A 20,350-nucleotide genomic window follows, 5' to 3' on the forward strand; every position below is an offset into this window, starting at 1 on the left:
TCTCCATTATTAAACAACCCGGTCCCATCAACTATGCTAACTTTAAATGAAAGTGTTTCCTTCTTATTATTATCATTAAATAACATAATTTCATCATTATTGAACACCAAAACTTTCTTGCCACGTCCAATTTTAGTACCATTTATATAACATGCATTGGTACTGAAATCAATCAACCAAATATCTTCCAAACCTTGAGCTGGACTTTCATAAAGACTTGTACCAACAGGATGTCTTTTCTTTGTAAATGCACAGTGAATTTTGGATAATCTATCCTCTGCAATTGTTTGATGACATGCAGCATTTCTACCAATAACAAATGGGCTAACACCTTGTGGAATAAAAATTGGGTTACTTTCAATGCTTTTAGTTGATGGTGTTAATGTGAAAGATGTACCAGCTGGACATTGTGTAGTGACTTCGGTTTCTGGTCTTGGTGCTCCCCCATCTTCAGACTTGACAACTGATGTTTCATTTTCTATTAGTGATGTTCTATCGAATGATTGATCTTCCGAAGGTGATCTTTCTGCAATTTGAGTTGTTTTCTGTTGTGATGCTTGTGATGCTTGATCATCCTTTTGTGGAACCTTCTTTTTATTCGGATTAGGTGGTGCTGGAACTTTGAAAACATGATCCTCTAATATTTTTTCCATTCGTTCTTTATTTTCAAACTCATCAAAATGTAATTTTTCGGCTTCAAGTCTTTGCTGTTGTGATTGAGATTGTGATAGAGAGATTTGAGAATTGCTTTGAGAAAAACTTGCAATCCAAGGATGAGATAAAGCAGCAGAAGCGGTCAATCTGAACCTAGGATCAACTTGTAATAAAGAATCTAGAAAGCTTCTAGCCTCTTTGGAAACACCAGCTTCTTTTAAAGGTGGTTCATGGTATGAACCTTGTTGAATTTGTTTGTAAAGTTGATCTTGGGTACTTCCACTGAATGGTAAATGTGCAGTTAAAATAACATAAACAAGGCATCCCAATGACCACATATCAACTAAGGATGAGTATTTGTTGCTATCAGTGATTTTAGACAATCTTCCATCAATAACTTCTGGTGCAACGTATGCTAGAGTACCACAAAATGTTTTCATAAAAGTACCAGTATCCGATATTTTAGCCAATCCAAAATCTGTAATCTTCACCAAGACTGGATCATCTTGTGCAATCAAAATATTGTCTGGTTTCAGATCTCTATGGGAAATTTCCAAAGAATGGACATATTGAATAGCTTGTAAGATTTGCTTACAAATTTCTTTAGCAGCTTCCTCACCAACAGCACCATGTGCTGCGACAAAATCCATTAAATCACCACCAGGAACAAATTCCATAACAAGGTAATAACTATCGTCATCTTCATAAAATCCTCGTAGTCTCACAATACCTGGATGATCTAATCTTCTTAAAATTTCTAACTCCCTACTGACACCATCTGTATTTCCCATAATCTTTCTTTTCGATATTATTTTGACAGCATACGTTTTCCCAGTTGATCTTTCCACTGCTTTCTTAACAATTGCAAATGCACCTTGCCCTATAACTTCGTCTTTGATTGAGAATTCTTTATTAATACCTTCTTCAATTCTGGTGCTTGAAGTTGAGGACTTTTGAACTTTGGGGAAAAAAACAATAAACCTCACAACATCTTTAGGAACACCAATCCCTACCGATACTTCATCACCTTGACTCAATATATAATTTTGTCCCTTTACCAATCTTTGATTGTTGACCCAAGTACCATTAGTTGATAAATCTTGAATCAAAACATTGGAATCACCACTCCAGATTTTAAAATGCTTATTACTTAATCTTGTAGTATTGTTGTAGGCAATATCACAAGCGACGTTTCTTCCAAAGAACCACTCTTTAACACCATTCTTCTTTTCTTTGAGATCAACATTTGAGAGTTGACCAGTGGTGCAAATCAACCTGCAAATAGTTCCATCTTCAATATCTTCTTGAGTGAGGTGTTCCAAGGCGGCTTGGGTGGCCTGTGTAGGTTGAGTTGGTTGCGTCGGCACCTCCATCTCTTGCAAATAGTGTGATCCGACTATATTATCACCTCTTTATTGAACAATGATCGATCTATAACTTTTCAGTGTTTTTCTATACACGAAATTCAAATTCGGATGACAAAACGCGTCAGGCCAAAAAAAAAGCTGAGTAAGTGATTATATAATCCTAAAGCCAATATGCGGGTAAATTGTAGCCTAAAAAGGGCCTTAACGTTAAGACCTTTATCAAGCTTCCAAGGTAATATAACCATTATTTTGATGTTATTGCTTTTAGCTTAATCTCTTTTAATACTTATTTTGGATTTTGCTTGTGTCGTACTGAAAAGTGAAGCTTTTTGGTCGAAAAATAAGGTTACGGATATAATCGGTGTATATCTTCAAGCTTTATCAGACTCAGTATTTTGTACACTTAAATGTCTGAAGCCTTTGCAACTTCTTCTTGTATATACTTCAAAACCTTTGGGTAGTGTCTTTCACCAACTTTAGGATGTGATTTGACCCTGTTCAAGAAGACACTATACCCAACAGGTTTTGTTTCATCAACTTGGAACTGAAATCCGATTTTGTTCTTTGTTCTTTTGGCGTCTCTCAGTTTAACAAGATCCTTTGCTTTTTGATCAACCTCAATTGAAGTTTTCTTAGATTCAATATTTATAGTTTGAAAGAATGAAATGGATAATCTATCTCCTTCTCCAGGAGTTGGTGTTAAAACTCGATGTACTGTGGAAACACAAACACCTTGAGTAATAAATTCTAAAGTCAACCCAACAGCAAACACTAGAGTATTTTCGACAGGTGGTACATTGATCCATTCCCCATTAAAATCTTTAACTTGTAAAGATGTATGGTGACTAGCTTGATAAATAAATGTAAGGAAATCATTATCACGATGTTCACCAACCCCTTGATTCAATTTAGTCTTGTATTGGGTATTTGCAAATTCTTTTTCAACAGCCTCAACTTGTTCATTGAGATTAGCCAAATCAGGATACTTGATTATTTTCAATTTCGCTTGTTGAACTTCTTTAAAAAAGGCTTCCAAGGCACCATATTCTAATCCTAAAGCATCCTCAATCCAATGGGTGAATTGTCTTGACAATTTAGAAAGCTCATCTATGTAATCAGTGACTATATGCTTAAACTCAGGCAAAAAATCACCATTTGGCCAGAGATTTGGTCCTTCAATATTTTTGTAAAGCTCATCATCATTCTTGATATCAGGTTCCGGTAGCTCTGTAGCAAATTCCACTTGTTCTCTCCAGTCAACATTAGCTGCTGTTATTTCATCACCAAGTCCATTATAACCTAAGAAATGTTTTGAATTGACCATGGCAACTTTTTTCTTCTCTTCAAGTGGAATTTCGAAAAACTTGAGTGATTCTTCCTTAATATTTTTGAATTTTTCCACATCAAAAGGTGGATTTTTAATATAAAAGAACCCAAAATTGAATAAAGCGTTTCTAAGCTCATCTAGAAATTCTGATTTTGTTTCTGGATTTGTAGCTTTGTTTAAATCTAGAGTTGGAATACTTGATGGTGATTCCCCAGAGGAAACCTTCAACTCGGAAAACTTGTCAGTGACGTCTGAAGTGGTCATGTTGATTAATCTTTGGTTGTGGAATTTAGATCTAGAAACAATAGGTACTTTCTACTCCAATTTATAGGTCTTTTAAGCATGGTTAGTGGTTCGATACAAGTTTGTCAGAATACAATAGGTGGACTCATTGTGTCATCACTGTGGCGTACTCGATCAAGAGTTCGCGAAGTCTTCGGCTCGGCTGACATTGAATTCTCAAGAAAGAACTTCTCAAATGCGTTCACAAGAGTGTAGGATTTAGTTGATATTTTCGTTTTCTTTTGACCAAGTCATCTGCATTAACTATCTCATGATATATCTGGACACACTTGATGATTGGAGAATGGAAAATCAATAGCCGGCTTAGAGCACTATAGTTTGGTTTGTTTTTGAAAGCTATATTGATGTATCTACTCTGGCCTGTACTAAGTTAAACCAGTGCATCAATCTTTCACTTTGGTTGAAGCTGATACTGGTAAGATAATTATTGCTGTTGTTAAAGCTGTATTATTGTTATTGTGTATTGCCTAGGTGATTTTGCTAAATCTTTACTGTGACAGGTTACACAAAACCATGTTGAATTTTGGAACAAATTAAAACAACTCACTCGTTTCCACCCAACTGAGGTGTTCGATTTGGGCCAAATTTAACTATAAAACATTGCTTGCCTTGAAATGCTATACTTGGGAGTTCTTAGATTCTGTTGTTGGAAGTGTCGTTCTGGTCATAGACAATTACAATGCACTCATTATGATAGAGCTAAAAATGTTTTTAATGTGGGACAACAAGGTAGACCTGCTCTAGATGAAGAAAGAAGAGCTTTCAAATTGGTTGCAGCTGATTTTGATGCAGAGGCTAATCCCAAATGCTCAGAGTCAAAATTGTACAAGTTTCAATGTAGAAAAAATCCTAGATTTAGATGTTGCAATGGAGAAATTGATATTTATTTGGATCCCAAAAAATCTAAAGTTGTTGAAATCCATCCTCCTATGGAGATTCATTCAGGTTCCAATGGTATAAGTGTTGATGCATTTCAATTGCCTCGAAGAAATGGAAAAGCCAAATTCATTAACCCTGATTCGAGTAAAATTAAAGATAATAAGAGTACCCAAAGTGTTGAAACAGGTACAGTTGCAGAAAAGACAACTCACCTATTGAATGTGAAGCTTTTACCACCCCCAGTCAGTACAAACCCACCAACAACTTCAATTACATCACCAGTAAGTGCTACAAGAGGACGGTTAACCCCTAAAACACAATCAGCCACGAAAAGAACCATTGAAAGAGAAGATACACCAATACCAAGCAACAGTTTGAGTTTATCACCATCACCATCATCTCAAAAAAGACCATGTACCAGTTCAAAGCAAACTCAAGCAGATCCAGTTAAAGAGCTATCATCACCTAATTTACCTTCCCAAAACACTCGTTCTCACGCCTTTGAAAACATTTCGAATCATGTACCATCAGCTCCCATGGAGCCTTTGAGAACAAGAATCACAAGAAGACGGTCCAAAAGTCAACCATGAATGATCTGAAATAAGCATGTATCGGCTGTGCGAAGAGCAATATATGGATCCTTGATAGCATTTCAAAAAAATTGATTATTTGTAGATGAATGCTATGACTTGACGTACAACCTTTTGAATCTTCCGATTTCTGATTCTATTCCTTTTAACAAAATTTCAAAAACTTTGATCTCACCATGAATTGACCCCAAAGTAATGGTAGATCCATTTTTATCAAACTTGAACTTATTCAATGTCATTCCCGTTGTAATTTTCAAAATAGGAATAACTGAATCAATACTTAAATCCAATAATTCAAATACATGGCCATGGATGAACCCAATCTGTGTACCATGTGATGGTCTCCAACTGGCTTGCAAAATAGCATTGTTTCTATAGATATCCACTAGGGGAGCATCAGGGGAATTCAAATCCCATAATGAAACTGTCCAGTCAAATGAACTTGATATGAATAGATTTGGAAAATCAATGGAATTATCAAGTGATGATATTGGGCCTTTATGTTTTTGATAAATTTTATCAAAAAGATTATCTGGATTCCCACTTATTTTATTGTCAAATCTTTTAACTCTATAAATATTACCATCTTCACAGCCAATTATAACAAAACCATGATCATTTGGTAAGTTCATCACTGAAGTTGGTGCCAATTCATCAAATCTTAGGCTTAGAGATTTAGGTGTTTTCAATTCTATTGGTGGTGATATTGGTTTTGATAACATTGATGTACTCCATGTACATATTTTCCCATCAGTAGATGCAGTGATTAAAGTTCCATTATTTTCACTAATTTGGTTTAATGCAAAGACAGGATATGAATGGTTCATTGTATTGGCCGATGAAACCAAATACGGTATATTTGATTCCAATTCCAAGTTCCAACTGAAAACTTTACCATTATAGCCAGTTGCAAAAATGATATTGGATTGAAACTTTGAAAATTGGACATTAAGAATATTTGTGGATGTTGTTATTTGGTGTTCTAATTTTTTGAATATTGAATTATAAATGAGGATTTTTTTACCAATGGAAACCAATAAAAGCTCTGGAAAGAAAAGGGAAGTATCAATTGAATAAATTGCATGCTCAAGTTTCAATGATACCAGCTCTGAGAAATCTGTAGATTCAATTTCAGTATCCTTTTTAACATTTGTATAAGTCTTTAATATATCTTCATCTTCTTTGATGACTCTATTTATGATTTTAAGTGACTTGTTGAAAAAACCAGCAAGCAATGTATCATCCATTTGGGCAATTGGATCAACAACTTCTTCAGTGACTTCTTGTTGGGCTTCACCATCATCCTTATTGAGTTCGGATTCAGCAGTTGTAACCTCAGACGTAAGTTCCTCTTCCTCTTGATTATCCTCGTAATCTTCCAGCTCTTCGACAGTTTGTGTACTCTTGTTATAAGTGATTTTTTCAACTTTCTCTTTAACAACATCTTGACTTGTTTGGATCGATATTGACTTGTACACAGCTGATATCTTTTGAGGTTTTGGAGGCACACTTATTTCAGAGCTTCTTGAAGACGGTATGGGGGTCTTTTCACCAACCAAGTTATCAACCAACTTGTCTATGTTAGATTTAGCACCACTTGCTTGACCATTCAACTAAAGTTTAGAGTTAGTCTCTGCTGTCTTGAGAGAGTGATCCATGGCTACTCACTTGCCCACCGCCCAATTGCTGTTGTGTAGCTCGTTCCTTCTCCTCTCTCTGCCTCCGTAGCGCCTCAAGCCGCTGTCTCTTCGCCTGTATCTCTTCTCTTCTGCTGGACATGGTTCTTGTCTTTTACCCAAACAGATTGTATTCGATCTCTCACAATTTTTTTGTTTATGTTTCTTTCAAAAGTGATTTTGAGCAGTGCACGATTTTGGAAAGAAAGAAACGCGATTTCGCGTTGACAAACTCATGAATGCTCTTTAATGCTGTGAAAAGACTAAGAAACTAGTTGAAACAGTTGTAACGAAGCCAGTGAAGCCATGGAGATTGACTTTGATGACATCTTGAGAGACTTCGAGAGAGACTCCCGTCCAAACGAGGCTAGTCAAACAAAATTGAAAGAAGATGACCTTCAGGAACTCACACAGTCTTGGATATCTGAACGTATGGCTCCAGAACTCCTGGAGTACAAAGATGCATTGATTGAGAGAATGCTTTCGAGGATAAGAGAACAAGTGGAGTTTATTGAGCTGAATTCCATAGAGTTGCAGACCCAAGAGAAGGATATCAAGCTGCAGTTGATGATTATAGAGTCTGAACTAGATCGTGTGAACTTTATATTGAGATCATATCTACGGACAAGGTTATCGAAAGTAAGTATTGGTAATTTCAGTGATTTGAGTGTGGATATTAACATTAATTCCAGATTGACAAATATACCATCTTCATCAGAAATGACGAAGAAATGGTTTCGAGATTATCGGAACAAGAAACAGCATACATGGAGAAACACTTTGAGGCATTACTCCAACTTTACAATTCATTATTTTTATCATCTTTACCACAGCATTTACAAGCATTAGATGACACCAGTGGTGGTATTTCCATGATTGAGGAACCAAATTTGAAGAGACCGGCATTTGTCAAGGTTATGCGAGACATTCCTGAGGGTATTGTCATTGGGGAAGAAGAAATTGAATTAACAGTAGGGAATATCTACTTGATCAGATACTCTGCAGTGCAGAAATACGTTCACTCCGGAGACGTTGTGCTTATATAGAACTTGTAATAGAAGGTGAATTTCGCTATATTGATTATGTAATACCCATAGCTAAAAAATCGGTATTTCTCTGATAAACGATTTAATACCCATCAGCTGGCCTCTGTCTATGGATCCAAGAACCCGCTTATAATGTCTTCCTATGATAATAGATATGGCACCAGTGAGGGTAGTCAGTTTGGTTCCTCGTCGAGGCATTCAAACACGTTGGCTAGACTAGTCAATTTCTATGGGAACTCTGGCTCAACAACAACATCATCAATATCACCAAGTCGAGTACCCACACCGTATACACCATCAAGACAATCACCACCGGTATTCACTCCTTACAATGAATCAACTTCCAACTATGAGGACATTAATCAAACGCGGTTCAAGACAACTCAAGAATTGACAAGTTTAAGCAGAATAAATAATGATTCATCTGATTCTGTGGTGATAGCTGGGAAGAATCTGTTACAAATACTCAAGATTGAAAACTCCACAATAACGCCAGTCAATGACCTTCTGTCAAGCTCATATTACTTGAAGAATAAGAAAGTTATAGGTTCTATATTGGATGTGGAGGCTGGTTACCATAACCATAGTAAATTCATCGCAACTTCAACAACAACTGGGTCCATCTTCATCTTCAACAACACCTCCCAGTCTAAAAACAAGCTAGTACTCAAGTATAGTGACCACACCAGAGCGGTCAATTCTATATCATTTAGTCAATTGGATTCACACTCTTTATTATCCGGTTCGCAAGATGGTGCTATGAAATTATGGGATTTAAGATCAAATTTAACAAAACCAGTATTCACGATGATTGGTAATTCAGATGCTGTTAGATCACTGAAATTTTCACCTTTCCATAATAAAAAAATGTGTGCAATCTTCGATTCAGGTGTCATACAAAAATGGGATCTTAGGGTACCGACCCAATTTGAAAGAAAGTTTAATGCACATACGGGACCTGGTCTCTCGATAGATTGGCATCCTGAGTTGGATTATATTGTTAGTGGTGGGAGAGATAAACAAGTTCAAGTATGGAATATGAATAATAATGATGCAAGACAATTACCAGAACATGTGATCTATACAGCTGCTCCTGTGAATAATGTTTGTTTTAGACCAAATTCAAATGGGGTTTCCAACATTATGAATGCTGAAGTTGCTACAAGTTTCTTAACAAATGATTTGAGTGTTCAAATTTATTCCTTAAAAAGAAAGTACATACCAGAATACACTATTGAGAGCCATCATGCTCAGATAAGTGGTCTTGTTTTCAAAGATGAAAGGACATTGTTAACATGTTCTAAGGATAAATCTTTAGTCAGAGATGATTTGAATGCATACTACCACCCAATAGACAACTTACCTATAAATGCAACGTCGTGGTCAGTTAATGATGACTTGGTTTTCATTAATCAAGAGAGAGAACCTAAAGAATTAGAACCAATATTAGAGTCAAATAATCAATATAGTGGGTTCAATCCTATTTCTTCAATGATGTCCACGTCCCCAAATAACTCACCGGGGAATTCTGCTGGAACTACAGCTGTGAATACACCATCAGTCTCCTCATTCCCAGATTTATCACCAAGACCAGGTATTTCAAGAAGTTCAAGTACAGCACTGAGACCTAGCGTTAATCGTGCATTATCCCATGGGAGCCATCATAACAATGTTTCAAATTATTCAAATCCATTTGTTGTTCCAATTTCATTGCCCATTTCCAAAAGTAATGCATCATTGAAATATTTATCTGATAATTATATGTTTGATCCATCACATGATTTGATAATGAGTTGTGAAATAAATGCAAGTGTGGCTAATGATGTTGATTGTCTTAGAGATTCACAAACTTGGAAAGTTATCAAAGAATCACTTATATGGGAAACACAGTTAGAGAATGAATTGAAATATGAACTAGATGGTACCACGGAAGTTGAAATCAATACCACTGCTGGCCATGACTATGAAACTGATAATGAAAAAGATTATCATTATAGTACTTCAAACTCTACAACAAACTATGGTAAATCACCTGCCTTGAGTGATTTAAGTGAATTTAATTCATTGAATTCTAAAGAGATGTCATTAAGATCGAAGGAGGATTTGAAAATCACCAAAGCTCGTAAAAGTTTTGATGAGATTCAAGAAAAGGGTGAAGAAGTATCTGATGATCAAGAGGAAGTTGATAAAAATAAGACAGTTACAAAAGAGGATATTTTGAAATGGGACGATTTACCGGTGAAACAAGTTACAGAAAAAGATGATACAGTGACAAAGGAAGAAGATGATGAAGAGGAACAACAAGGAGAAGAGGAGGAAGCTATTGAATTTGTGGAATCCAAGGCCACGTCAAAGCCAATATCTTTACCAGGGAAACGTAAACCTAGAAGTTCAATTCTGGAGGCTATTTTACCACCCAATTCTGATGAGTCAAACAAGATTGGGAAATCATCATCACCATCATATTCAATTACATCATCTTTTTCAAATGCATCAAATTCTTTGAGACCACTAACACAATCATTGGCACCATTATTACACAAATCCAATTTTAACAAGTTGACAAAGCAAGATAGTCATAAATCAGAACTAACAAGACAATTAACAAATCAAAAACAAGAAAAAGAAGCGGATAATAAGTTAATTTTACCACCTTATGCACCAAAGTTTCTCATAAAGAAAGCTATTGACTTCAGTTTACAACAAGGAGATTTGATAATGAGTTGTACTTTATTATTGTTGTTTAATGATCGTTATAAATTATATGGTGATAAGATTGTTAAAGATATGATTCATTCATATTTAGAATTTTTGAAAAAATTACAATTTTTCATAACTTTTACCAAGATTATCTCAATTTCTAAATATAATGAATTTAAAGAAATGTCATTAAATTCTACAATTCTCAGAAGGTTTTGTTCAAAATGTGGAGTACTGATAGTAAATGAAAACTTGAAAGAAGCTGTTCTTAAAGATCCAAAAATTGAATTTGGTACATGGTTTTGTGAAAATTGTCATGATAAAAATCTATGTACTTATTGCAATGAACCTATCAAAGGATTAACAATTTTCAGATTGAAATGTGGACATAGTGGACATTTTGGATGTTTCAAAACATGGATAATTGATGAACAAATGGATGTGTGTCCTGCAGGATGTTTGTTTTAATTCTCTTTAGAATCTATTAAATCAATGAAATCACTAATGATATCCCAATAACCTGGAGCCAGTGTAGTATCATTATGATGAAATCCTTGAAAAAGTACAAATTTTTCGTAACGATCACCAACATTAGCTAATTCATAAAGTTTCTTCATATGATCAGGGGATACAATCTCATCTAATTCAGCACCAAGGAACAACATTTTAACATTTGGATCAATTTTCGAAATGGCAGTTTCAGAATCCCACAATTGATGACACAATGTTGCAACATATTTCAAAAAGGGGAAAACATGAGGAATGTTTTTCCTCAAACTTAGAAAAGTATTTTCCAATATTACACCTTTAACTAATTCATAGTTCTTTGAAGCGATATGAATAGCCACAGCACCACCTAAAGATCTTCCATATAGTATAACTAAACTTTTATTCAATTGATCATGTTCATTGATATACTCCATCACAGTTTCAGTATCTTTCTTCAATCCAATCTCGGTAGATTCACCAGTCGACAAGCCGTAGCCTCTATAGTCATAAATAAAGACATTAAACCCCAATTGATAAAAATTATAAACCGTTGGCACAGCTAATCCAATATTACCAGCATTTGGATTCAGTATCAACACTGTTTTGTTTTGATAATCAGGGCTTTTAGGGTCCTGTAAGCACAGAAAGGCATGTAGCTTGACACCGTCCTCAGTCTCTAGATATAGATCCTCATAGGGTATTTCGTATTCCTGTGGAGTTGAATGGAAGGCACCAGGGGCTCTTGCATCGTTTAAGCCTGAGGGATAGATCAGTTTGAGCTGGTACTTGTACAGCAGCAGCAGAGAGGCCGTCGTTACGGAAGCAGTCGTGGCCAGGAACATCTTGAGCAGGCTGGACATTCTCTTTTTCTCTCTTTGAAATTGGCCTGTGATGGTGTTAAAATTGTATGGATTCTATGGCATATTCAAAATCTCTTCGCTATACGCTTTTCGCGACATCCCAACACCACTTGTTTTTTTTTTGTTTTTGTAAAAATTTTTGAATCCGTTGACGAAAAAAAGATGAAAAGTCAAAATAACAACGCCATACAAAACACAAATCATCTTTCTTGTTGCTGTGCTTTGGTTATTTGAATTGCGATGTCTGAAGAATTGAACAAAGCTACTGAAGGATTGTCCTTAGATGCCCCAGCTGTTGCCAACGCTGATACAACCATCTTGTCTGATAAGGAGTTTACTGTTAAACATCCATTGAACTCTGAATGGACTTTATGGTACACCAAACCTCCAAGTGATCCAAAGGAATCATGGGCTGATTTGTTGAAACCTGTTATCAACTTCTCAAGTGTCGAAGAATTCTGGGGGATCTTCAATTCTATTCCTCAAGCTTCAGATTTGCCATTAAAAGCTGATTATCATTTATTTAGAAATGGTATTAGACCAGAATGGGAAGATTCAGCAAATGCTGAAGGTGGTAAATGGTCTTTCCAATTTAAAAACAAAAAAGATACAAACATCAATGAATTATGGTTAAGAACTTTATTAAGTGTCATTGGTGAAACTATTGAAGATGATGAAAATGAAGTTAATGGTGCAGTCTTAAATGTTAGAAAATTCGCTTTCAGAGTTGCTCTATGGACTAAAAGTACTGATAAAAGTAAATTATTCAGCATTGGTTTGAAATTTAGAAAAGTTTTGAGATTACCTGATTCCGAACAAATAGAATTTGTTGGTCATAAAGATTCTGAAAACAAAAATTCAAAACCTTTAATGAGTATTTAAGCTTTATGAAAGAAGAAGAGAAAAGGAGAGGATGGCAGATGTTCAAAAAAAAGACAACAATGATTGATTCTTTTTTATGTGTATGTTTAGAGATTATTTTTTTGATCTATTTTTCAAGTTAATGAAAGAAAAAAACACTTATTTTCGTAAAACATTTACAATCCTTGTAAAATAAACTAAAATCATAACTTATATTTTGAATAAGCTGAAATTAAAACTAATGTACAATATATAATTTGAAAAAAAAGATGATAAATATAAAAATTGAAACCAAAAAAGAACAAATCACACGACCACATTGCGTGCATATTTTTTTGTATAAAGTCCACTAATCTTTCCCCCTGTTAAACTAAATTGAATTAAAAAATAAAAAATAAACGAAAAACAAAACTAGTTTATCCTCTACCTCTCCATAATGATATTATTGTTGAAATCATAAAAATAATAAAGCAACAACAAAGATCAAACCAGATGAGATTGTATTGATGATACCAGCATTAGTTGATTGAGTAACTAAATGTTTACTCTTCACAACACCAACACTCCCACTAATAGAACCTAATCCAATAGTACCAGAGGATGGTTGATTAACTGAAGAATAAAAACTCTTGAATCTTTGAGAATAAGTTGTTTGCACTGTGGCAACACCACCATTTGAATAAGTAACAGTGACCCAAATTGAAGTCCAAGCAGATGAAGTGATATAAGTAGTTGTAGCATCTGAATATGTATATGTTGGATTAACACTTGAAGTATCTGTACCTTGAGATAATTTTGTTGTAGTACGACCTGTTGATGCAGTATCAGTTCCTTCAACTTCACCATCAGCGGCACCTCCAGTAGTTGTACCTGTTGTAGCTGTTCCTGTACCTGTTCCTGTAGTAGCTGTACCAGTACCTGTTGTAGCTGTGTTTGTTGTAGCTGTGTTGGTAGTTGCAGTGTTAGTTGTAGCTGTGTTTGTTGTAGCTGTGTTGGTAGTAGCTGTATTTGTGGTGGCAGTATTTGTGGTACCTGTACCTGTACTAGTGACAGTGTTTGTTAAAGTGACAGTGACACCATTGATATTTGTTGTAGTAACAACAGCTATTGAAATCATGTTAGTACTCTGACACGGTGCTTTGAATGGGTGCAAAAAACGCTCAGTATAACTCACATGTATAAGTGGTAGCAGCTAGTGCTATTGAAAGCAGTGTAAATAAGTGAAAGATTGAGAATCTCATTATTCCTGTTTGATGTATTGTATTTGGTGTTGTTGTTTGTTGTTGTTGTTGTAAATGTTCAGGAACGTATGGGTATCAAATATTCTGGACAGATCAAGATACTTTTTCTGGTGGAACGGAGTGCACAAAGTAACGAATGGACAGTGCTTTCAAATTATAATAAGTGGGTTTAGTACCGTTTGGATTGTTCCCTTGTTTGAGATTGTTCTAGTCCTTTATACGTGAAATTACCTTCTTTTCTTCTCTTTTGCTCAAACTCGATTTTTAAAAATAACTGAGAAAAAAATGGCGAAGGGATTTTTGACAAGGCGGAAAAAAAAGTTATGTAATCGGATTATGTGATATTGATTATATAATATAATTATCAAGTATTAGTAATCGTATTAGTTACATAATAATCACTGTTTTCTTAGTCAGCCTCGGTTGTAATTAGACATGTGTAAAGGAATTTGAAATCAGATCCTTCATCAACAACAACAACAACAAGCAGGATCAAGTACAATACTCTCAAAGATGAGCTCTGGGAAGGACAAGGATAGGCCAGCTCAGGGTGATCCATCGTCACAGCAGGCACAAGCTAACCAACAGCACAAAACCCAACCCCATCAACTCTTACCGAAATCTAGTCAACAGAATGTACAACAACAACAACAACAATCTTCAAATCCTTTAGCTTATACCTCTCAATTCGATAGCCGCTCAAACTCATCTTCTCAAAATAATACATTAAAGGCTAATCCAAAGCGCAAGAAGAAACCACAAATACAAAAAAACCCATCTTTCACATTCCAAGTCCCATCCCCAAAATATGTTTATAGTGTTGATGATGATTTAGATGAAATCGAACAAGATATAGAGAGAGAATATTTGGAAGGTTATAATGATGCCCTTAGACATCGCTATAGAAAATCAGCTAAAAACCTTAAGGAAACTTCAAGAAACCAAGAAGTTCAAAATTTAACCCATGATGTAATGAATAATTTGATTAATGCTGAATCAAACATCAAGAAATTGGAACAAAAAGAAGCTGATATTATCCATTATAACCATGAGCAAGGTGAATTTAAAGATCACAAAGATCCAAATCAACAACAAGATGATTATTTACAACCTCAAAGATCACATCAACCATCAATTAATCAACCTCAACGCACTCCAACGCCACAACAGCAGCAGCCACAACCAACTGGTAATGAAGAACAACAAGAGTCTGAAAGAACAGACGATTTACATGAAGAAGAGAACAATGGTGAAGATGAAGAAGCAGAAAATGAAGAAGGTGATGAAGATGAAGATGATGTACGTTCAACAACTTCCTCGGAAGAAGATTTTACATTACGAAACCGTCAAGATGCAATTAATTCGACACATCCTTTTGGTATTAGAATTTGGAAACCAGCTTTATACAAGAAAAATAGATCCGTTCAAAGGGAAGCTGATCAAGATATCCATGAAACTGATGACTTGAAAAAAAAGAAAGTTTCTTGGGAAGTTCATTTTACCAATATTATATGGTCATTAACTTTTGGTCTTTTATTATTCATTTTATGTCTTATTGGATCAGTTTTCTTGGTAATTACTGGTTATAGTTCTGTTAATTATGCAAAAGTGTTTTTCAATTTAGGTATTTATCTCTTGTGGCCATTTGGGAAAGTTATTTATTTGAAAAAAGATGAAAACTACTTGAGTGAAGATCTGAATGAAGGCTCTACATTTGTTGAATATGAACGTTGGAGAAACGAGGAGCATAATAAGTTGTTCTTTACTTCAAGCCATATTAACTTACCAACTGTTGGAAATACTTCATCAAATCCTAATAATAATAATAGTAACGTTCCACCTCAAAGACCTCAACCTCAACAACAACTGTCCCAACAATCTCAACAAAGAAATTTGGTGCCACTACCTTCCATAGAGGAAAATATTGATGAAGATAATGATAATAAGAAGAAAAGATTATTTGGAAGAGGTGATTGGAGTTTAGGAAGAATTTTGTTTTATTTATACTTCTATTTTGTTTTACAACCAATTTTCCTCTTAATCTGGGCATTATGTTGGCTAGTTGTATTCACCATTCCAATGGCCAAGATTATTTCTACATTGACTGATCATTTGAGAAGACATCCATTGGCAATTTTTTTCAAATTTGATTCTTCAAAACCTTTACCATCTGACAAATTTTATAAAAATTCAAACATTTTGTTATGTACCTATAGATCAACAGGTTTCCATTATTATAAATATACTGTGGAGGGTACAAATGTGTTCTTCATTAATTTAATGGCTGTTGTTATTTTCACAATTTTGGATTTTTTCGTCTTGAAAGATTTCATGGGTATTGATGTTTTAATAACAAATGAATCAGTCATATTTGCATTATGTCTTTTATCAATCATTCCATTAGCTTATTTCATTGGTCAAGCTGTTGCTTCTATCAGTGCCCAATCTTCAATGGGTGTTGGTGCTGTTATTAATGCATTCTTTTCAACCATTGTGGAAATTTTCCTATATTGTGTTGCATTAAATCAACATAAAGGTTCATTGGTGGAGGGTTCAATGATTGGTTCAATCTTGGGTGCTGTTTTATTACTACCAGGGTTATCAATGTGTTCAGGTGCTTTGATCAGAAAGACTCAAAGATATAATCCAGCAAGTGCAGGTGTTTCATCAACAATGTTGTTGTTTTCAATTAGTGCAATGTTTGCACCAACCATCTTCCATGAAATTTATGGATCTTATGAAATTAAATGTATTCCATGTCCCCCTTCCACAATGCAATTATCCTTACCACCAACTAAAACTTGTCAAAAATGTCATTTTTTCCAACCTCCACTGAAAGTTGATTCATTATTTCGTGATGTATTGAGACCATTTTCAATTGCTTGTGCATTGTTATTATTTCTGGCTTACACAATTGGATTGTGGTTTACTTTGAGAACACATGCAGCATTAATATGGCAAACACCAATTACTGAAAAACAAGCAAAACAACAGCAACAACAACAGCAATCAATTCAGTCACCATCAGTGGAAAATATTGCTGAGGTCCAACAATCTCAAGTTATTGAATCAAATGGACATGATGCACCAAACTGGTCCAGACAAAAATCTACATTTGTTTTATTGGGTGCTACATTGTTGTATGCAATCATTGCAGAAATTTTAGTTGATTGTGTTGATTCAGTTTTGAAAAATTTCCCAATCAATCCAAAATTTTTAGGTATAACAATTTTTGCACTAGTTCCAAATACTACTGAATTTTTAAATGCCATTTCATTTGCCACACATGGTAATGTTGCATTATCTATGGAGATTGGATCAGCTTATGCCTTACAAGTTTGTTTGATTCAAATTCCATCATTGGTTTTATATTCTATTTTCTTCATCTCTGATCAAGATTCGTTGGTTAATGTTAAAGAATCAATGTTCACTTTGATTTTCCCAAGATGGGATCTTGTTGCTTCTTTGATTTCAGTTGTTTTGTTCACATATATTTATGCTGAAGGGAAATCTAACTATTTTAAGGGAAGTATCTTGATCTTGATTTATATCATTGTCATTATGGGCTTCTACTTCACAGGCAGAATTGAATCAAGTGATTTATTCTTTTCAAATTTCATCATTACTTGAAAATATCCTACACTGCATATGTCATTAATTACTTCATTATAATAATATCTCTATTTCTTTTATTCTTATTGTATATGGTTTATTCTATTAAATATATGGCATCTCATGGGAAAACAGCTTTAACAGCATCTTTGAAAATAGCCAAACCTTCCTTTATAACATCTTCTTCGATGTTTAATGCAGGAACGAATCTAACAGTGTTACCACCAGCAGTAATAACTAATAAACCACGTTCTCTTGCAGCGTCAACAATTTTACTTGGATCACTTTTGAATTGAACACCTAATAATAAACCTTCACCTCTAACTTCAACAATTTCATCAACTTCTTCTTTTAAAGAATTCAATTCTTTTTTGAAAAGTTCAGATTTTGTGGAAACGTTTTGTAAAAATTCCTTATCAGAGACTTGGCTCAAAACATAACTACCAACTCTTGCACCTAATGGATTACCACCATAAGTAGTACCATGATCACCAACTTTTAAAGCTTTTTCCACATTCTCAGTAATCATAGTGGCACCAATTGGGAACCCATTACCTAAGGCTTTAGCCATTGTGACAATATCTGGGTGTGCTTCTTTTGGTAATTTACCATGAGCCCATAATCTACCAGATCTTCCTAATCCACATTGAATTTCATCAAAGATTAATAAAGCATTATGTTTCTTGGTTAATTTTTTCAATTCAATTAAGAATTCAGTTGGAACTGGACGAACACCACCTTCACCTTGAATTGGTTCAATAATAACACCAGCAGTTTTATCATTGATTAATTTTGAAATAGATTCTAAAGTTGGTTCAGCAACATGAACACCAGGTATTAATGGAGCAAAAGGTGATTGATATTTAGGATTTGGAGTGACTGATAAGGCACCCATTGAACGACCATGGAAAGAATTTGTAAAAGTGATGAACTCTGTTTTAGATTCATCAATTGTTTTACCATATTTTCTTGCAAATTTTAAAGCAGCTTCATTGGCTTCAGTACCAGAATTTGCTAAAAACACTCTTGAAGCATCATGCATACCACCACTTTCTCTTGTAGTTTCAACTAATTCACGGGATAATCTGTTAGTCCATAAGTTGTGATACAAATTGGAACTATGGATCAATTTGGTTGATTGGTCATACAAGATTTTGGAGATTTCTGGATGAGAATGTCTTAAAGCGGTGACTGCAATACCAGCTGTGAAATCAACATATTTACGACCTTCAACATCCCATAAAAAGGCCTTTTCACCCTTTTCAAAGACAACATTTGGACGTGAATAAGTTGTGACCGAATATTTTGAGTTTTCTTGAATGAATTTACCAGATTTACTATCAGAAGCTGGATCTGGGTTCTTCTATTTGGAACTATGTTAGATAAAAGCTTAAAAAGAGATAGCACAATCACAACTTACCAAACTGGCTTGTAAATATCTGGAGGTGGTGAATGATCTTTGGAAAGATCTTAATCTAGTGGCACGTAACATTGTTGGATCACTTTCTATCTTAGACTAATACAAGATCTCTGAATATTAAGAAACTTCAATCTTTATAAACTTCGACTCAGTATCAGTCATAATCAGCGTGGTGTTGCACCGCCCAAAAAAATCTCGAACTTTTTTTGTTGAAAAAAAAAATGCTTTTGAATGCGAAGACGAGTATTAAATCTACACAATCGCCATACAAAACAGACGAGATGAGAGTGTCCCTGGGCCTATTCAACACTGCTGTGAAGACAGAGATATCGTACTTCAACACTCTACCAGAAAAACTACAAAGATTCTTCACCCGTTACCCACCAAGACCATTCAAAGAATATGCATCTGAATCAACATTAACAACAGCTGAAAATGCTAACCCATTCATCGCCAACAAACACCCAATCACAAAAAGATACCACACTGCCAAATACTCCATGAGAAGACAAAGTGATCTATGGAAAATCGCATACAGACATGGTATTCAAGATTCTTTACCTCCATTAGCCAATGGTAAGAAATTCTACCAAGAGAAATATGATACAAAACCATTGATGAAGGGCGTGTTGAGACCTAAGGGTGCCAAATATGAAAGAGAAAGACCACTCAAGGAAGCAAAGATGAAAGAAGCTCTATTACATGCTGATGAAAAAATTGCTGAACTTAGAGGTAAAGTACGTATAAATTTTCATTTAAAATTTTTTGATTTTATTACTAACAACAAACTTCCTAGAAAAAAATTGAAAACCGTCTTGCAAAGAAAGCTAAGAAGGCTAAACATTTTGTTTGATTCTGTTCATAATGATTTATTTTCTCTGTATATATTTAAATGGGGTATGACATATAAAAAAAAATGAAAAAAAAATGTAGGATACCCCAAAACATAACTTTTTTTGCCGGAATATCAACAACAGAGCAACAAGTAACTAACATAGAGTGTATATATGATCAATTTCAGTCCTTTTAACCCAAAATTGGTAAAAAAAATTGGCAAAAAAATAGAACTCCTCATGGGGGGCTCGAACCCCCGACATTTCGGTTAACTTCCGCTAAGAAATGGTTTTTCCCTAGTTTGACTGTAAAAGCCGAACGCTCTACCAACTGAGCTAACAAGGACGAGTTCTGACGGTTAAATTTTATGGTTTATCAGACTAAATTATGGCTTATGTAATCAAAAAAGTTTTATGATTAAATAATTCCATAACTTATTAGATACCATATATTTTAAAGTCATTCATTAGATTATTTAGGCTATAGATGAT

General features: G+C 34.7%; 11 protein-coding genes and 1 non-coding gene across 12 annotated transcripts in view; 6 read left to right on the forward strand and 6 right to left on the reverse strand.

Annotated features, from left to right (window-relative positions):
• RAD53 (serine/threonine/tyrosine protein kinase RAD53) overlaps positions 1 to 2,027 on the reverse strand; it is a gene marked incomplete at both ends in the record, with an annotated part of 11,063 nt that extends 9,036 nt beyond the window's left edge. The window contains one exon of the mRNA XM_019185518.1: positions 19 to 2,027. Within this exon, the coding sequence (XP_019040222.1) occupies positions 19 to 2,027 (2,009 nt within the window). The remainder of the gene's footprint in view (positions 1 to 18) is intronic.
• WICANDRAFT_40652 (isopenicillin N synthase family dioxygenase) lies at positions 1,977 to 3,844 on the reverse strand. The gene has a single exon (XM_019182555.1). The coding sequence runs from the start codon at positions 3,610 to 3,612 to the stop codon at positions 2,425 to 2,427; it is 1,188 nt and encodes a 395-aa protein (XP_019040223.1). The 5' UTR covers positions 3,613 to 3,844; the 3' UTR covers positions 1,977 to 2,424.
• A 44-nt stretch (positions 3,845 to 3,888) lies between these two features.
• WICANDRAFT_104158 (uncharacterized protein) lies at positions 3,889 to 5,120 on the forward strand (the record flags this gene model as incomplete). Its single annotated transcript, XM_019180400.1, has 1 exon — positions 3,889 to 5,120. The coding sequence occupies exon 1, from the start codon at positions 4,266 to 4,268 to the stop codon at positions 5,118 to 5,120; it is 855 nt and encodes a 284-aa protein (XP_019040224.1). The 5' UTR covers positions 3,889 to 4,265.
• A 1,988-nt stretch (positions 5,121 to 7,108) lies between these two features.
• WICANDRAFT_17625 (uncharacterized protein) lies at positions 7,109 to 7,842 on the forward strand (the record flags this gene model as incomplete). Its single annotated transcript, XM_019180754.2, has 2 exons — positions 7,109 to 7,435; positions 7,489 to 7,842. Coding segments are annotated over 2 exons (681 nt in total), but the record flags the coding sequence as incomplete, so codon positions are not given.
• A 5-nt stretch (positions 7,843 to 7,847) lies between these two features.
• On the forward strand, positions 7,848 to 10,966 carry WICANDRAFT_104160 (uncharacterized protein; the record flags this gene model as incomplete). The annotated part of the gene is made up of 2 exons (XM_019180401.1): positions 7,848 to 10,834; positions 10,935 to 10,966. The coding sequence occupies exons 1-2, from the start codon at positions 7,975 to 7,977 to the stop codon at positions 10,964 to 10,966; spliced, it is 2,892 nt and encodes a 963-aa protein (XP_019040226.1). The 5' UTR covers positions 7,848 to 7,974.
• A 40-nt stretch (positions 10,967 to 11,006) lies between these two features.
• WICANDRAFT_28423 (alpha/beta hydrolase) lies at positions 11,007 to 11,891 on the reverse strand (the record flags this gene model as incomplete). Its single annotated transcript, XM_019181484.1, has 1 exon — positions 11,007 to 11,891. One exon carries the CDS (start codon positions 11,889 to 11,891, stop codon positions 11,007 to 11,009), a length of 885 nt encoding a protein of 294 aa, XP_019040227.1.
• A 240-nt stretch (positions 11,892 to 12,131) lies between these two features.
• On the forward strand, positions 12,132 to 12,773 carry WICANDRAFT_28118 (uncharacterized protein; the record flags this gene model as incomplete). The annotated part of the gene is made up of 1 exon (XM_019181452.1): positions 12,132 to 12,773. One exon carries the CDS (start codon positions 12,132 to 12,134, stop codon positions 12,771 to 12,773), a length of 642 nt encoding a protein of 213 aa, XP_019040228.1.
• Positions 12,774 to 13,206: 433 nt separating this feature from the next.
• Positions 13,207 to 13,869, reverse strand: WICANDRAFT_61587 (KRE1 domain-containing protein; the record flags this gene model as incomplete). Its single annotated transcript, XM_019183203.1, has 1 exon — positions 13,207 to 13,869. The coding sequence occupies one exon, from the start codon at positions 13,867 to 13,869 to the stop codon at positions 13,207 to 13,209; it is 663 nt and encodes a 220-aa protein (XP_019040229.1).
• Positions 13,870 to 14,965: 1,096 nt separating this feature from the next.
• WICANDRAFT_28753 (uncharacterized protein) lies at positions 14,966 to 17,623 on the forward strand (the record flags this gene model as incomplete). The annotated part of the gene is made up of 1 exon (XM_019181536.1): positions 14,966 to 17,623. One exon carries the CDS (start codon positions 14,966 to 14,968, stop codon positions 17,621 to 17,623), a length of 2,658 nt encoding a protein of 885 aa, XP_019040230.1.
• Positions 17,624 to 17,726: 103 nt separating this feature from the next.
• Positions 17,727 to 19,097, reverse strand: WICANDRAFT_61589 (aspartate aminotransferase family protein; the record flags this gene model as incomplete). The annotated part of the gene is made up of 2 exons (XM_019183204.1): positions 17,727 to 18,968; positions 19,026 to 19,097. 2 exons carry the CDS (start codon positions 19,095 to 19,097, stop codon positions 17,727 to 17,729), a joined length of 1,314 nt encoding a protein of 437 aa, XP_019040231.1.
• A 209-nt stretch (positions 19,098 to 19,306) lies between these two features.
• Positions 19,307 to 19,878, forward strand: WICANDRAFT_61590 (mitochondrial 54S ribosomal protein mL59; the record flags this gene model as incomplete). The annotated part of the gene is made up of 2 exons (XM_019183205.1): positions 19,307 to 19,762; positions 19,822 to 19,878. The coding sequence occupies 2 exons, from the start codon at positions 19,307 to 19,309 to the stop codon at positions 19,876 to 19,878; spliced, it is 513 nt and encodes a 170-aa protein (XP_019040232.1).
• Positions 19,879 to 20,092: 214 nt separating this feature from the next.
• On the reverse strand, positions 20,093 to 20,204 carry WICANDRAFT_t44. The gene has a single exon. It is a non-coding gene; the product is annotated as a tRNA-Lys (tRNA).
• Between the last annotated feature and the right edge of the window lie 146 nt (positions 20,205 to 20,350).

Source organism: Wickerhamomyces anomalus, assembly GCF_001661255.1.
Source record: "Wickerhamomyces anomalus NRRL Y-366-8 unplaced genomic scaffold WICANscaffold_2, whole genome shotgun sequence".
Classification (NCBI taxonomy): Eukaryota; Fungi; Ascomycota; class Saccharomycetes; order Phaffomycetales; family Wickerhamomycetaceae; genus Hansenula; species Hansenula anomala.

What these genes read in the sequence shown, in the direction of transcription:
- WICANDRAFT_40652 (XM_019182555.1), bottom strand. Translation starts at nt 3,612, where the DNA reads ATGACCACTTCAGACGTCACTGACAAGTTTTCCGAGTTGAAGGTTTCC.